Source organism: Macrosteles quadrilineatus, unplaced genomic scaffold, assembly GCF_028750875.1.
Source record: "Macrosteles quadrilineatus isolate MER2022 unplaced genomic scaffold, UCM_ALF_1.0 Scaffold_1__1_contigs__length_201487025, whole genome shotgun sequence".
NCBI classification, from domain to species: domain Eukaryota; kingdom Metazoa; phylum Arthropoda; class Insecta; order Hemiptera; family Cicadellidae; genus Macrosteles; species Macrosteles quadrilineatus.
In genome coordinates this window covers 58,369,057-58,386,802 of record NW_026542594.1, presented here as the reverse complement: position 1 = coordinate 58,386,802, position 17,746 = coordinate 58,369,057, and the positions used below count along the sequence as shown (strand labels likewise).

At 35.5% G+C, this 17,746-nt stretch overlaps 1 protein-coding gene across 1 annotated transcript; it reads right to left on the bottom strand.

Moving 5' to 3' along the window:
- Positions 1-11,937: 11,937 nt before the first annotated feature.
- On the bottom strand, positions 11,938-13,005 carry LOC128997328 (uncharacterized). Its single transcript, XM_054422964.1, has one exon. It carries the CDS (start codon positions 13,003-13,005, stop codon positions 11,938-11,940), a length of 1,068 nt encoding a protein of 355 aa, XP_054278939.1.
- Between the last annotated feature and the right edge of the window lie 4,741 nt (positions 13,006-17,746).

Here is a 17,746-nt window from a genome sequence, read left to right as displayed (position 1 = left end):
TGACTAAAGTTACAGTCCTTTCCGTTGGAGGGGGAAAGATGTAATATGTTTCATATTGACACATTGATTTATGTTCTTTGCATTTATTTACTGTCATATGTTTTTTTGTTATTTATTCCAATTATTGTGATTTGTTTTGTTTTTTGTCTTGTCTTCATGAATTGCAAAAATACTGTCCTTTTTGATTTGTAATAGTCTGACATTATTTCTACAAAAAGAATATATCATTTCTCAGAAATCCGTGGTTTCAATCAACAAACATGAACAGGAATGACATTGTAAATATATGTAGGGGTAATATTTGGGCACACAAATGTAAATTATTGATTATACAGGATGAAATGTTATTTTACACCTCAATGTTTAAAGTGCTCTATAGGAACAAATGAAACTCTAGACCATCTGATTTTACAATGTCCTCAATATGTCTACGATAGAGACAAATGTCTAAAAAAGACCAAAAGGATACAGCAGATTTCTTTCAAAGAACCTAACCGACACAATAAAAATTACAGATGAAAAAATCTACGCTGAAAAAACAAATACTTAAAAGCAATAAAGAAAGGAATATAATAACTCGCAAACCCACATCACAAAACATACAACAGAACACAAAATACAGCTCAACAAATACATATTTTATGTTTTCTCAATCCTTTGGGTGCTTCATCCGTGGTCAACCTTATTTCGTATAGGACATTGCTTGCAAGCAGAGATGAGTCACCTGAACCTTCCATTACATATCCGTCAAATCTTTAGAATACTGAATCCCACTTTTAATTAACAAAAACAACATGCACCCCGATATACCACATTTTTTACTAAAAAAAAAAAATAGATAAAAATGATCTCTTAAAAAAGAACATGTTTGCTAATGGGCAACCACAGAGAACATTGAGGTCTCATGGGTAAAAATACCCAGACCACCGCGTTGGCAATGGAAAAAAACTGGTAACCGGTAACCAATCGGAATCGGTACTGACTGACTCGGAAACTCGCACAGCAGACAGCACAAACAAACCTATCCGGTTGGAGATGAATCGATAGTAGTGTTGCCACTTCTAGGGATTTGTCCCGAATCTACGGATATTTTCATCCTGAAAGGGGCGTTCTAGGGACAAAATAGTTTCTGGGGATTTCTAGGGACAAAAGGTATTTGAGTATTTCTTGAAAAAATGCAGATATATCCTTGAAAATAACATTTCTCTGACAGTAAAGGTGTACTAAATGTATGTAAATTGTAATGATAACCAAAAATATTAAATAATGACGCATTTATTTGTATTTCAAACTATGGTAAAACTTTGATATCCAACTCAATCGTATCGAGTCGACCACAAAATTTTCAGAACGATTGTATCGATACTTGATAGCGAAACGAAACCTGACCTATTAACGAAACAACACTGAATTTATCGTGCATAAAAACCTTTTATTGATGTAGCTTGATTGCATGTGTCCTTTTGATTACTTTTCTCTACTATTTACTGGCATAATCTATCGCATTTTATATATTGATCAAATAAATCTATCTATGAAACTTAACCAAAACCCAAACTTTCATATCCACCAATTTCGTCAATCGACAATTGAGTGAAAATCTTGAAACGTACGTTTTAATGTCCCTGGCCTTTTACTTTGTAGATATTGTATTTGAAGTATATTATGTGTTTTAATTTTTTTTAGACGGGGCCAACAAACATTTATTTGGTTTTAAGTATGTTCTAGGTATTTTTTAAGTCTCGAAATTCACGACCATCACGTGTCCCTAGGGTACATTTTTCAACTTTCACGGTGTTTTTAGATTAATTATTCATGCCGAAATATATACAACCATATTTTTATGTCATCAATAGTTCTAAAAAAGGAGCATATAATAATTTTGTTTTCATTGCGAAAAGACTACCATGGCAAAATAAGTCTGTCCCTCGATTTGACGTCCCGACCGTTATGGCAAAATTTCCATTTTGGAACACGACAGTGGCAAGCCTGGTGGTGAAAGCGTCAGTTGGTTTTAGAGACTGGTTCAGCAGTGCGTTAGTTTTGTTGTACCGTCGGTTTTGCAGTAAAAAATTGAAGTAAAAGATTAATATAGGTAAGTTTGTGCTTTTTGTAATTTTGGTGTGTCCACGACCGTACGTAGTCATTTGATGCAGTAGACATGGTGTTAATTTTTGTTGCAATGATATTTTAATTGCTACGTTAACCTAGAAATCGATTTTTTCTCCTCAAACATGAGGTGTAGGGCTGCCACTAGAACAGAGCCAAATAATACGTGATTTCACGACCAAGGCATCACGACCATCGCGGGTTTTTTCACGACCACAATAGCTTTATCGATTGTACTGTGTTATGGTCGTGAAAATAAATTTAAACACTATTGTAAATTGCACAGTTTAGTTTAATTGCAACACAAATCTTTGTTATAACAGTACAGTTAATTGAAGGATGTAAAAATAGATTCCGAACTATGTTTACATTGACCGGTATTTTATTACCTTAATTAAGGTAACACTTATATTGTACAGAGTTATATGTACAACTATAACGTTTAAAAAATAAATTATGACTTATCAAGTTTTGTAAAATATTGTAAGAATAAGATTAGTGGAATGAAAACCAAAGTAAACATGGTAAAAATTAAGTGATTAAGTGAATTTTTAAGTGATTCTCGTTAATTGCCAGTATCAGACCGTAACACATGTCCCTGACTATAACGTCCATGATTTGGATCATAAAAATTTCAAAAATTGATAAATCATCATATTTCAATGTTTTATACACACAAGAAGGACGCCTCTATAAAAACATAAAGGTATTTCATTTATCTGGAACGTTTGTTCGGAGTTATACACACTTAAAGAGATTTTTTAACTTTTAAACAAATGTTTTGGGTTTTTGATTTTTTTTTAGAAAGACCAAATTTACCAAAGGCTTAAACTGTTTTATTGCAAAATGGTCCTAAAACAAAATGTAGTTAGGCCTACAGCAAAACATTTTTCTAAAAATAACATTAATTATTTTTAATATTGATTTTTACGTCCGTTATGGTCGTGACAGAATTTCGAGTTTTTTCCATTAGAGATACTATATGAATAAAATACCCCCGCCGCAGCAAACCTGCAGACTAAGCGAATTTCCATTTGCCTGATTGGATTTACACTAAAATGTCTCCTTAAAAATATCACATTTATCCCTATTTAAATAGAATCAGTTTAACACATACTTATGTTTGCTGCAACAGGGAGGATAAAAGTGTTTTTTTATGTAAAATGTTAATTGTTAGTAAGAAATAAAAACATTTTCCAAATTTGGGCAAAATATGTTAATAAACATGCAAACTACAACAGTTTACTTATTCTCCATAACAATAACATGGGAATTTTAAATTTACAATTTTTTGGAATTTTCTCCGTAACCATTAGGCGCATTATAACGCTTCAATATACTAAATTATTTGCTTTTTTTAAGCTCTACAAAATAGTTTGGAAAGAAATTGCAAAATTTGATGTTTTTTGGGTCAAAAATGGGAAAAACCCATTTTTACCCCATAAAACCCCCCATAAACCCCCGTTCCCATGGTCCGATCATGCTGGTTCGCGAACTCGTTCGAATAAACGTAGGTTTACACGTTTGTACCAAATTTCATCAAAATCGGATCATTTTTGCTCGAGTTATCGCGCTAACGGGCACATATATAAATATATATATATATATATGAATTTGAACGGATGGTGTTTTTGGCCTCTAGGGACCTCAAAACGAAAAAAAAAATCGGTCCCGGGTCCAGGTCTTACCATGAGTACTACGGTAATAGCTTATTCCCTATATGGGAAATTCGCTAAAACCACCAAAGAAATTGCATTACCATGGACATTTTATGAAACTTCAAATGTAAATAAAATAAAAAAAATAAACACATTTTAAACAAAATTACAAAAAAAATTAAGTACCTTTCTTGAAAACATAGGTTTTTAAATTTTCACTCAATTACGAGGGAGTTGGATTGACGGATATATAAGTTATGCACAAGATTATCTGGATTCCCAGAAAATATTATGAACTTTGATATCCAACTCCATCGTATTATCGATTTAGTTTGGGTTTTGGTTGGTTTATGTTTGGTTATTGATTCAGTCGATACTTTTATTGTTCGATAACCCGGTTGGGTCAGATATCAAAGTAAAAATATTCTAAAACGTTTGAAAACTATGCTAAAAACTTGTTTTCTTTACTTAATTGCCATCATTTTAAGTCTAGGGGCATAGTTATGGACATTTTAGGACATCTAGGGATTTCTAGGGACAAACAAAAAAATTTACCCCATTTTAAATTGTCAATAGATATTTTAATTTCCGTTTTTATAACATTTACTCCAGTAATATCTGAAGTCGAAGCAAAATGGGCAAATATACAGACAATTACCTTTCATTTGGTACAAACCACGTGTAAATCGGTCCAGTAGTATGGTCAGGGTGTATGTCGTAAGCTTAACAATCTCCATAATAAACGTTTATTTTTATATTGGTTCCTAGAGGTCACCCCGTGATCGAAAACTCTACCAAAAATATTTAATGTACAGACTTCTCTATTTTCACCCCACACTGTAAATAAAACATGTGATTGGAATGTCCTCCATTTGTTTTGATTTTCTGTTTATATTTTGATGTTATTTCGTCATCACCATGAGTTGTTAGGGTCAGCGCTTGAGGTCTAACATGGGCTCTTATGGGGAATAGATTTACTGCCATATCTAATGTAAATAAACTGCTTTTTTATCTCCGAGTATATTTTTATTTAATAACTGTATGTAGTAGGGTTCGCCCGGATCGGGCCCAAAACCACCCCTAGAGTGGTAGTTTAATCGTCAGGGGTAGTGAATACCCATATGTTTAAATGTTACGGGTTGTTAGGGGTAGTTTTATGTTTACATAGGAGTTATCAGTTGATCATGTGACCTTTTTATGTATTGCATATGTTGGTACTTTTATTAAACTATTTTTGTTTATTTAGTTATGGATAAAAAGTGTGAACTTGACTGGGGATTGATCCCGGGTCTCCTGGGTGTTGGATTATTGTCTAAGCCATTGAGCTATGACAACAGTTACAGGTCCGGTGTTTATAGTTGTAAATGATAACCTCAATTTCCTAATTTATATATACAGGGGTGTAAAAACAAAACAAAATTTTTTATTTTATTTCATACATATCTATATGCTGTAGTCCTTAACAAATGTGAAATAAATGATAATTCATGTACCCACCACTAAAAACAGCTTAAAGAAGACTTAACCAGGACTTTACCGTTGAGTATAAAAAATGGCCTTTGTAAAGGCCACCAAATGTTGGATGTTAAATTTATATTTTATATGTGTTATGTATTTTAGGGATGATGGGTGGTTTGAATTTATGTTTTTTTCTAATGGTTAGTTGTGTATGAAGATGTGTATGAATCAGAGGTTCACGGGTTCGATCCTTAGCAATCACCAAATGCTTTATTTCTGGTCAGGGTGATATGTTGATTTTTTTATAGTGTTGTATCATAGTGGGAGTAGTGTGAGTCCTTCTTTGATCTTAGAGGTTCACGGGTTTGGTCCTTAGCAATCACCAAATATATCTTTTCTGGTCAGGGTGATATGTTGATTTTTGTTATAGTGTTGTATCGTAGTGGGAGTAGTGTGAGTCCTTTATTTTATTTTAGAGGTTTGTGGGGTTGATCCTTATCAATCACCAAATGTTTTATTTTTGGTTGGGGTGTTTTTGGTATGGTGTTGTATTGTAGTGGGAGTAGTATGGGTCTTTGATTCTAGAGGTTTATGGGTTTGATCCTTATCAATCACCATCTGCTTCTCTTCTGGTCAGGGTGATATTTTGAGTGTTAGTATTAAAGTAGGAGTAGTTAACTTGTTTAGAATGTGAACCTATGATCCCGGAGGTTTGAGGGTTTGATCTTTATCAATAACCAAATGTTTTATTTCTAGTTGGGGTGATAAATTGATTCTTGGTATGGTGTTGTATTGTAGTGGGAGTTGTGTGAGTCTTTGATCTCAGAGGTTTGTAGGTTAGAATCCTACCAGTTATCAATTGTCTCATTTCTGGTTATGGTATTAACTTGTGTTTTAGTATGGTATTAAGAGTTTATGTGTGAGACATTGTTCCCTGAGGTTGCGGGTCCGATCCTTACCAGACAACGATTGTTTTATTTCTGGTTGGGGTGTTTTTGGTATGGTATTGTATTGTAGTGGGAGTAGTGTGAGTTCCTTATCTTAGAGGTTTGTGGGTTTGATCCTAGCTAAACGTTTTATTTCTGGTCAGGGTGATATTTTGAGTGTTAGTATAGTGTTGTATTGTAGTAGAAGTAGTGTGAGTCCTTGATCCCAGAGGTTTGTGGGTTTGATCCTCACCAGCCACTGTTTGTATCATATCTGATTGGGATGATTTTTAATGTTGTATTGTAGTTAATTGTTTGTGTATGCCCCCAGAGGTTGTGGGTTTGATTTTTATTATTCAGTGATTGTCTCATTGCTGGTTACTATAGGGTTTACTATGGTATAGGGAGTTAACTGTTTGAGTGTGAGATCCTGAGGTTATGGGTTTAATCCTTACCAAACACTGATTATTTTATTTCTGGTCACTATGATTTTGTATGGTGTTGTATTCTAGTTAACTGTTTGTGTATGAGTCTAGGGTTGAGGGTTTGCATCTTATCAGTGAGAGTAACATTTTTTATGGCTGTGTAACATGTTTCTGTCAAATTAATCAGCTATGACTTTTACTGTAAAGATTGTATCTGTAACATAACCTTATTTGTATATGTAGGCTGTGTGTTTTTCTGCCAATGGTTCCTGTTAATATATTGACCTTATTTGTGTATGTAGGAGCTGTCATCTGTTTTACCGTCAACTGTATTGCTAAATGATATAACCTTACTTTATGTACTGTGTATGTTGTCTATTTTCCCCGCCAACTGTTACCGCCAATTGACCTAACCTCACTTTTTTGCCAAGATTGTAATGCATACGTAACATAACCTCACTCTCTACCGAAACAAGTCTATTAGTTCATATTTGTGACACTGGAATGCTAGTGTTGATGAAATCTGCTTTGAGCTATTTTTATTGATGTATTGAATAACAAAGTAAATATATAACATCTGATAAAGCTTGTTCTATAGTAATGAATGTATATACTGGCTTACCTGTATCTCTGTAACTATTAACTTGATATGGGGGATTCACTACAACAGATTGTACTAATGTATTGAAATTTGAGCACTGTACTTTTTACTATTACTTGCACTGTATTTTAATACATCTTACTAATACACCAATACTTTTGTAGAGTTGTACTACAAGTACATCTGATATGGGTGAACTGTGAGTGATGTCATATTTCTGGTATAACAACTGTTGACAGGTATTTGTTTATGTAAACATATTTATGTACTACCTCAACTCAGAGGCTGTGTGTTTGAATCCTACTAGTCACTGATCTGGTGGGGTAAATATTTTGACTTTTAGTATTGTATCCTGTCTGTGTATGTCTGGTTGTGGGTTTGAATCTTACTAGTACCCAACTGTTTAATAACTGGTATTTCCTGTGTAACATATTTCTACCAAATTGTGATATAATCTTAACTTTGGACCTTAACTGCAACCTAATGTATGTAGACCAAAACAAGTCTTTTTTGGAGTTAACTTAGTGTTAATGAATTTTTATTTAGTGCTTATTTTTATTGAGGTGTTGAATATGTAACGAGTTATTTTTCCTAGGGGGGTAAATATTTGCTATTTGACCGCGCACCTATTGCTGGCATCAGCAAGCGGCGGCGGCGAAGCTAGCGAGCGCCCTTTGACCCGGCTTATCAGTGCCGATAAGCCTGGGATATCCTAGTTTCTCTGGACAGTCTAGGACAGGGACATTCTAGTCGTGGATCCCGTGCAGTGAAGAGTTAGGGTGTGTCTAGTGAGACGTCCAGTGGTGTACGTGACAGTGGTGTCGGAGTATGCTGGTGGTGTGATCGCGCCGAGTGTTGGTGTAAGTTGGGTATTAAGACCCACTACTGGTGAGTGGACGACATTCTTTTGATTTTGGTTAAGGAGCCGATATTATTAGTTTGATAATATTATTATCTGAATTTTTTGCGAGAGTTAGAGTTGTAACCGTGCTGGTCAAAGCCTGACGGTAGTTAGGATTTATATTAGTCAGGAATAATATTAAAGTGTATTCCTGACGGTTCTGGGCAGGTGCTAGAGCGCAAATAATATAATTTAATTGACTGTAGTAGATATTATTTTGCGTTGTACCTAGAGTTAGTTATATTACTAATAACTCTGAAGCCCGACAAACCTAGGCTGCACGATTTAGCGTGCGTAGTTGGAAACACGTGGCCAGTAGGCTAGTAGCTAATATTATTAGCCTATTAACAGAAGCCCAGCTAAGTAACATAAAGTTGGTAGTAGCAGTAGCAGTAGTAGGGTTGTTATTGTTTATTCATTTGATTATTTTAATTTAGCCTGAACAGCTTATTTGGTAGTCCAACACGTTATCTCGGTAGCTTGGGTAGCGGAGTACCGGCTATCAGATAATATATTTATCTAGTGTTTGGAACGTATTTAATATTTATTTATCTGCTACTAAGTAGCTCAATATGTTAATAGTGTAATTGCCATTTAATTTTGCTTGTTTGGCTTGGTATTTATTGAGACCAGCTACTAGTGGTGTAGTCACTCTACCTATAGTGTACTTGTATATTATTATGTGGTACGATTATTGAGTGAACTGTTTGATTCTTAGCTTGGGCATTAGAGTTGTGTATTGGATTATAGTGGCCTAGTAGACCCCGCCTGGTGATAACACGCGTTGTGGTTTTTATTGGCAAGTCGTCGTATAACTCACCGTGTTTTAGGCACTCTGGGCTTAACTATTGGATAGTTAGGACAAAGCCCGAGCTGCGTAGTCAGCAACGACCCCCTAGGAGTGTGGAGAATCGGCGTAGGCCTGGTAGTGCTTATTGCACGTTTGTTTTGGTGACTTGTTTTTGACTTGTTCACAGTGCCCGTGTATGAGCCAGTCCTATACCGGTTAGACCCGGCTTTTGGCCTAGTGGTTTCCCTGACCTTGTCGCAGACCCTGGAACTTTACCCAGCCATCGTAGGCTGAGCTATCCTCGGCAAACGGTTGCGACTGCACGCACTTTTAATATATTTTTTCCCAGTGCAGAACATCGCGTCGCAAATAACAAGAAACAAATTGGGTAATTTCATCAAGTTTATAGTAATGAATGTAATTGATTTTAATGACTTATATGTATCTCTGGTACTTGAAACTGGTACAGTATTACACTTGTACTACATTGTATTATACTTGTATTGCATGGTATTACACTTGTACTGTACTGTATTACACTTAATATTTGTACTGTTCTAATATACAATCACTTGTATAGAGTTGTATATCTGATAGCAATGACTGATATGTGTTGATCTTATCACCACTGATTGTGGTTTCTGGTGTAACTTTTGTTGACAACTACTTTTTGTGGATCAACAAACACATTTATGTACTACTGCAACTGTTTATTGTATATCTTGTTGTATCCTACATTAAAACCTGTTATAATCACTGTGTTCTTTAGTTAGGCCTAACCATATTATATTAAGGGTTTTGTTAAATGTTTAAATTTACTGTTTATGTCTTTGTTTGTGTTGTAACTGTAAACATATCTTTGTTGTCTGTGTATTGAGTATGACTATATTTTTTTATCCTTGTTTTATCTTAACTGAGGAGAGTTTGGAATATATGTTGACTTAACCTAATGTAATGCTAATAGCTCCTAATACAGCCTCTATTGTATCCTTTTTTTCATACTGATGTTAAATTTGTATTATCTCTAGCTACTTTTCTACATTCCTGTATGGCGCTAATGACTATTACAATGTAATGCTGTTGATACAATCTACTGTTCTGATGTATTGCAATGTTGACATTTATGTTTGTTGTGACTGCAAAGTTAAGAGTATAGAAGAGAATCATGGTTGTTTGATTCTATAGTAAAAATTATACACCTATCAGTGATTTTGTATTTTAGAGCAATGAAAACTAATAATTTTACTGGTTTGTAAGCATAGAAAACCTATATAAAGAACAGAGGAGAAAAACTAAAACAAAGATGGGTAGTACATGTATTTAAATATACTTTATCTAGAGGAGGAGGGGGAGGAGTGGAAGAAAAAAGAGGATGAGGTAAAGGAAGAAGAGGAGGAGTAGAAGGAAGAGGGATGAGGAGGAGAAAAAGAGGAAAAGGAGGAAGAGAAGGAGGAAAAGGAGAAGAGGAGGAAAAAGAAGAAGGAAAAAGAGAAGGAGGAGAGGAAGAAGGAAGAAAATAAGGAAAAGGTGGAAGAAGAAGAGAGAGTAAGGGAAGAAGAAGAGAAAAAAGAGGAAGTAAAGGAGAAGGAAGAGGAAAAGGAAGAGGAAGAGGAAGAGGAAGAGGAGGTAAAGGAGGAAGAAAAGGAGGAGAAGGATGCCTAATTCAAGTAAAACATTTGTGGTATTTTATTCTTTAGAGGTCTACACTATCTAGACACTCAATTAAACTGTAGCTGCAATCCTTTCCAATTGTATAATCTCTAAAGAGCTTAGGTGACCCAAGTTTCCACACCACGGTAAGTCTTTAGGCTAGGCCGTACGGGTCTTGGCGCGTTTTTGTTTTAAGTGAGTTTCCCCTGGAGGCCTATTCTCACTATTATGGTAGTAGTTAGTCTATAACAGATTTACTACTACTATTCATATTTTTTATGTTAACCTGCTTATCTTTAAAATGATATTTATTAGGTGTCCTGTTTTATTTTAGTCTATTTCATTCTTGTTGTGTTTATTTTAAAATTTATGAAGTTTATTACAGGGTGTATTGTTTATTTTAGTTTATGATTTACTAGGAATGAAGGAATATTGTTATCAGATCAAGGTCCCAAAGGAAAGGGGTTAAGGTTGGTGACATGGAGGGTAACACAATAAGGTTTTATGGTTTTTTAGGCCAACCCCCAGTCTTTTGATTGACTGCCTGATGGCAAACATACTCATGGAGGGTAACACAACATGGTTTTATGGTTTTTTAGGCCAACCTCCAGTATGTTGAGCATACATATACACACATTCACACAGGTACAAAGAGTAGTACAGGTCCTTTGAGATCTGAACGCCTCAATGTACACACACACATTCACTCAAGTACAAGTAGTAGCACAGATTCTTTTCAATCTGAACGCCTCAATGCACACACACATACACACAGGGGAATGGGAATGGACCTATAATCTGTTTATGTATTATTATATATTTTATTATCCCAATTTACTTTACTTTGATACATATTTTAACATTTTAATTGGTAGCTATTGTCTGTAGAAAAAGTTAGAGGAGTGTTTTATCTTTATAGATGGATTATACTTACTTTAGGTTAAATGAATTAGGGTTTTATGTATCAACGATACCTGCTTGGTATGGAAACAGTTGTCACTTCAATTTTTAAAACACCTGTCATTGATTCTATTTTAGCAAATATACTGTCAAAGTAATTAGAGAATGATGCTGATGTAAGTGTAGCGATAGGAATAAATGGTATATTACCCGATGTGTCTTCATATGTTAATAACACTCCAATAGAACATGATGGGGGTGTGTCTTCTGTAATTATTTCTATAATATAGTCTGAAAAAGCCCTTGGCCATTCCAACACATCTATTGAATCAGTGAGAAAAAATTGAAACTCTGAAGTTTTAATATTAAACCTTTTATTTTCAACTATGTCTTTTTTAGACAGAAATCTGAGAAATACAGCCATTACAAGTGAGGAGATCACCAGTGATATGTCTTTTCTTGTTGACTGTTATGGGTAAAGTGATTAAAAACATACTATGACACCCATCTATATAAGGGTTAATGCTTCTGTCTTTTGTATCCATAAGGTAGAGTGTCATGCTCTCCTTCATACTTTCTCTTAGGACCAGTTACCTTAAACTGTTTAACCTCCTCTGTTGTTATAATATCTCTATATTTTGTTCGTCTAATTCTGTGCTCATTAATTTCAATGATTTTAGAAGATTCACTTAAAACCATTTCTTTTAGTTTCTCAAAATTCAAAATTGTTGATGTTTTAATATTGAGAGTAAGCCCCTTGATTTTACATACAGGGATCAATTTCTGTTGATTGGTTGACCAGACAAGGTATGCGTAAGTTTTAGGCCCCCCAGAGACAAATTCAGTGATATAAGAGCCGGGTCCATAATCTGTCAATTCATCAGTCATTTCGCCGAGGTAATCTCCTGTAGACACTCTGTACAACCCTTCGCGGTAGTAATATATAATACTATCTGTATCCCAATATAGTACTTGATCTCCTAAGGCATCAAGGTGTTCATACAACTTTAGTCTAGCGTGAGCAGTAGTGAAGGCTGCCATAACTACATTTACAGTTCTTAAAGACTCACTAGCCTCTTCAATATTTTGCCAATTTACTAGCACAACATCTTGGTTAATAGCCTGAAAGTATTTTAACTTACCCTCAGGATTGGTTAACAACCGAAAGAACTCTTTAGAATCTCGGATGATTGATGTTTTCATCATATTTTCCCTTTGCCCAAATTCACCCGAGGAACTGTTAAGCATCAGTTTTGCTACTGATCTTAAGCCCCCGTTTTTAACAATATGCTCCTTTGTCATTTCTATACCTTCACGCTCAAGAAATTTTGCAATGTACTGTTTCTTATCCTCCTCTGTTTTACACCACCCAGGGTATCCAGATGCCTCTTGTTTTAGTTTTAGAAATTTATTAATAAACTCAGTGAATAGCCCTCCTTTCTCATATGTGGCTACCTCATACTCCCACAGCTCAAACATATCTAATACAATGTACCCTTTCTCTACAGCCTTTCTAATTTCATCCATTGTCCACGTTCCAACCAACGCTCTATCTTCACTTTCATGAAAACAATCCCCCTGGTACATAATTTCCCCTCATGTTCTGCACAGAACAAACATCAATTTATTATGAACACGTGTTGGTAAAACTGGATGATATAAGTTGAAAGGAGGTAAGATCTTGCATTTTAACAGTCCATCTACATCCATACCTCTCTTTCTACATTCCTTATTACCAACATATATAGTTGGATGACCTATAGGATATTTACAGTATTTATTTACAAAAGGATATAGCGAGCATACATCGATGTATTGAATGGTTTCTCCTGGACCACATTTGTAGTAGGTTTTAGCGTTTCCTGTTCTACCTCCAAAGAATGCATCTCTAGGATTTAATGGAAGTGTACTTAAAATTGGTAATTTGTCCAGATGGTTGAGTTTTTGGTCCTTTTTTAGCTTATGGAAATCACATTCCCACATCTGTACTATGTCTCCAAGCTTTTCAATTTTAGCTTTAGTGCGCTCATAGCGAAGATGTAGGCTATCAGAGGGATCCTCTTTTAGTAGGGTATCATGATTATAAGGGAAGCATTTAGGGCACCCGTGCCAGTAACATCCGTGGAACTCGTATATGTTTTCACCATGAAACCGTCTACTTTCATTCCCTTTATAACAACCTCTTTACTACGTCCAGCATGATTGATTGTCACCCCACGTCTTTCCTCCTCCCAGGTAAGCCACTGTAGAGCAACAGCTGACTGGGTAGAAGATCGGTAACCGTTTTTAGGGATAAGTCCAATTGTGTTTGGTTTCAGGAAGTTACGACGGAAAGCTAGATTGCAGGCACTAGCAATTGTTACGGACTCAAGAAATGGATCTACATTACATTGTTCAAGTAGCAATGATCTAAATTTGATACATGCCTGAGCTATAATGTCAACGTCTGACATGCAATATTCTAGTAATTCTTTTTTTAAATTAAATTCATACTTTTTAGCAACCTGTTCACTGTACCATTTGTCAAAGTCATTATGGGATTTCTCAAACATGGATTCGGGACAGTAGTACTTTTTATCAGGCATAGGGCCTACGTAATTCTGATTTGCTATTGTATTGAACAAGTGTGGAAAATAACCTTTCTTCTTTTCAGGTGGTAAGTCAAAAGCTTTTGGTAAGGCAGATAAGGACATGGGAAAGTAGCTAAGGGAGTCAATAAATCTAACGTTAGCAACTTCCATTAAAATAATTTTAGTTCCTCTAGGAATGATGTTTGGTGTGAATTTAGTTTCTTCGAGGATATACCTAAGTATAAACTGAAAGTCAAACCCTTGTCCATTGTGTGCAATTACACAGACATTTTTGGATTGTTTGCGGGTCTCCATTACATAGTTCATAAACTGCTTAACAGGATTGCTATCAAATATTTTATAACGTTCTGAACAAGATTCACACTCACTCCCATTAATTCATTTGAAACAGAACTGTTGGGAAACACATAAATTCACTTTATGTAACTTAGTCTCAGAATCTGAGGGTAGGGACTCATCTTGACGGGTTTCCAGATCAAAGAAAATAAATAGGTAGTCACGATCTTTTGGTTTTTTCTTGTCTATCTGAATGTAACATTTATGATTAGGATCTTTAAATGTACCTCAAGGGTGACAATATACCTCTCCACACACATGAGCTGATTTACGTTTAGTTGGGAATATCATTTTTTCACACCCTCGGCAGAACTTAATTGTTTTACAAATTTGTCTCTGATGGGCAATAAAGCACCGTTCATTTTTGAAAAAGCGGTTACAATAGCGGCAAGATATGCCGCCATCTTCCTCTACACAGGGAGGTGAGAAGGTGTGACAAGATGGACAGATATTTGAACATCTGTGTTGACCTTTATGATCATAGGGGATATGACAAGCGTCACAGAAATAATTGCAAACAAAAGCGGCTGTTAAGTTTGTAATAACATTATAGTGGTTATCATGGTAAAATAAGTTGATTTTAAATTTTGCTTCACTATAACCGCCAGAGAAATATACATTCCGACCTTTGCTATCGTAATTATACACAGTTATTCTATATTTATTTAAGTGTGCCTGAAACTTTTCAAGTTCAGGGATACCTGACCCCTCTTCAGGCATTTCAACTCTAGCTTTTGCTATAAGTTTCTTTGCCCTAATTGTCTGTCACATGCATTTGTCTTTACGAATCCCATAAATCTGAGGATCCATTTTTGCATAAGCTTTACCTACCACTATTGCTCTAGCCAGACATAAGTTGTCAGTGTTATTTATAACTACTATTCCCCTTCTTGCTTTGCATTCTTCGTTGAATGAATTATACATTCCTGGACGCGCTCTACCCCTGCCTACAGGAACATTAACTCTAGAAACACTTACTGTAAACGTATCACTACTAGTAATTGACTCCGAGTTACTTTGAATGATACCCCCAAAAATAGCCCATAATGAATCAGCTGTAACCTCGGAGGCTAGTTGTGGAACAACATACCCAGGCTCTTTAGATTTCAAATTAATAGAGGTCAGAGTAAACCCTAAATAGTCAGTTGGTGAACATTCTTGTTTAGATTGTTCTACTATTTGCTCAAGGCCCTTGCGTATCCACTCCAATTCAGATACACCTTCTGGAGGTTCAGTAAATTTAAAGGTAGTTTTCCATCCATAAAGCCTAAACTTTGGCACAAATGTTCTGTTTTCATCGATAAAAGTAAGGGGGCCAGTAGATTTATGAGAACCTTTTTGGCAAACTCCGTCACAGGACTCCATAATATAATTGTTTAAGGATAAGTAAAGAGCTCAAAACACGTCTAACCACAGCAAAGGTCAATGATAGACTAAACCTAACAACCTAAAACAACCTATGGTAAACAACCTAAAATGGTCACAAAAATAAGGCATTAAATCTATTCCCCATAAGAGCCCATGTTAGGCCTCGAGTGACGGCCCTAACTACACCACCATTGTTTGATTTTATTATTTTAGTTTGTTATCAGCTAGTGTTGTCACCATAGTTCCATGTTTTACCACTAGAGTCGCTAGTTTGAGTTGCGTTGTAGTTTGATGTTTTGCCACTGGAGGCAGCACTGTCGCTGTTTTACCACCGGAGGCAGCACCATCGCCTACAGTACCATATATATGTAGAATGGAAGGTTGTTTACTTTAGTCTATCATTGACCTTTGCTGTGGTTAGACGTGTTTTGAGCTCTTTACTTATCCTTAAACAATTATATTATGGAGTCCTGTGACGGAGTTTGCCAAAAAGGTTCTCATAAATCTACTGGCCCCCTTACTTTTATCGATGAAAACAGAACATTTGTGCCAAAGTTTAGGCTTTATGGATGGAAAACTACCTTTAAATTTACTGAACCTCCAGAAGGTGTATCTGAATTGGAGTGGATACGCAAGGGCCTTGAGCAAATAGTAGAACAATCTAAACAAGAATGTTCACCAACTGACTATTTATGGTTTACTCTGACCTCTATTAATTTGAAATCTAAAGAGCCTGGGTATGTTGTTCCACAACTAGCCTCCGAGGTTACAGCTGATTCATTATGGGCTATTTTTGGGGGTATCATTCAAAGTAACTCGGAGTCAATTACTAGTAGTGATACGTTTACAGTAAGTGTTTCTAGAGTTAATGTTCCTGTAGGCAGGGGTAGAGCGCGTCCAGGAATGTATAATTCATTCAACGAAGAATGCAAAGCAAGAAGGGGAATAGTAGTTATAAATAACACTGACAACTTATGTCTGGCTAGAGCAATAGTGGTAGGTAAAGCTTATGCAAAAATGGATCCTCAGATTTATGGGATTCGTAAAGACAAATGCATGTGACAGACAATTAGGGCAAAGAAACTTATAGCAAAAGCTAGAGTTGAAATGCCTGAAGAGGGGTCAGGTATCCCTGAACTTGAAAAGTTTCAGGCACACTTAAATAAATATAGAATAACTGTGTATAATTACGATAGCAAAGGTCGGAATGTATATTTCTCTGGCGGTTATAGTGAAGCAAAATTTAAAATCAACTTATTTTACCATGATAACCACTATAATGTTATTACAAACTTAACAGCCGCTTTTGTTTGCAATTATTTCTGTGACGCTTGTCATATCCCCTATGAACATAAAGGTCAACACAGATGTTCAAATATCTGTCCATCTTGTCACACCTTCTCACCTCCCTGTGTAGAGGAAGATGGCGGCATATCTTGCCGCTATTGTAACCGCTTTTTCAAAAATGAACGGTGCTTTATTGCCCATCAGAGACAAATTTGTAAAACAATTAAGTTCTGCCGAGGGTGTGAAAAAATGATATTCCCAACTAAACGTAAATCAGCTCATGTGTGTGGAGAGGTATATTGTCACCCTTGAGGTACATTTAAAGATCCTAATCATAAATGTTACATTCAGATAGACAAGAAAAAACCAAAAGATCGTGACTACCTATTTATTTTCTTTGATCTGGAAACCCGTCAAGATGAGTCCCTACCCTCAGATTCTGAGACTAAGTTACATAAAGTGAATTTATGTGTTTCCCAACAGTTCTGTTTCAAATGCATTAATGGGAGTGAGTGTGAATCTTGTTCAGAACGTTATAAAATATTTGATAGCAATCCTGTTAAGCAGTTTATGAACTATGTAATGGAGACCCGCAAACAATTCAAAAATGTCTGTGTAATTGCACACAATGGACAAGGGTTTGACTTTCAGTTTATACTTAGGTATGTCCTCGAAGAAACTAAATTCACACCAAACATTATTCCTAGAGGAACTAAAATTATTTTAATGGAGGTTGCTAACGTTAG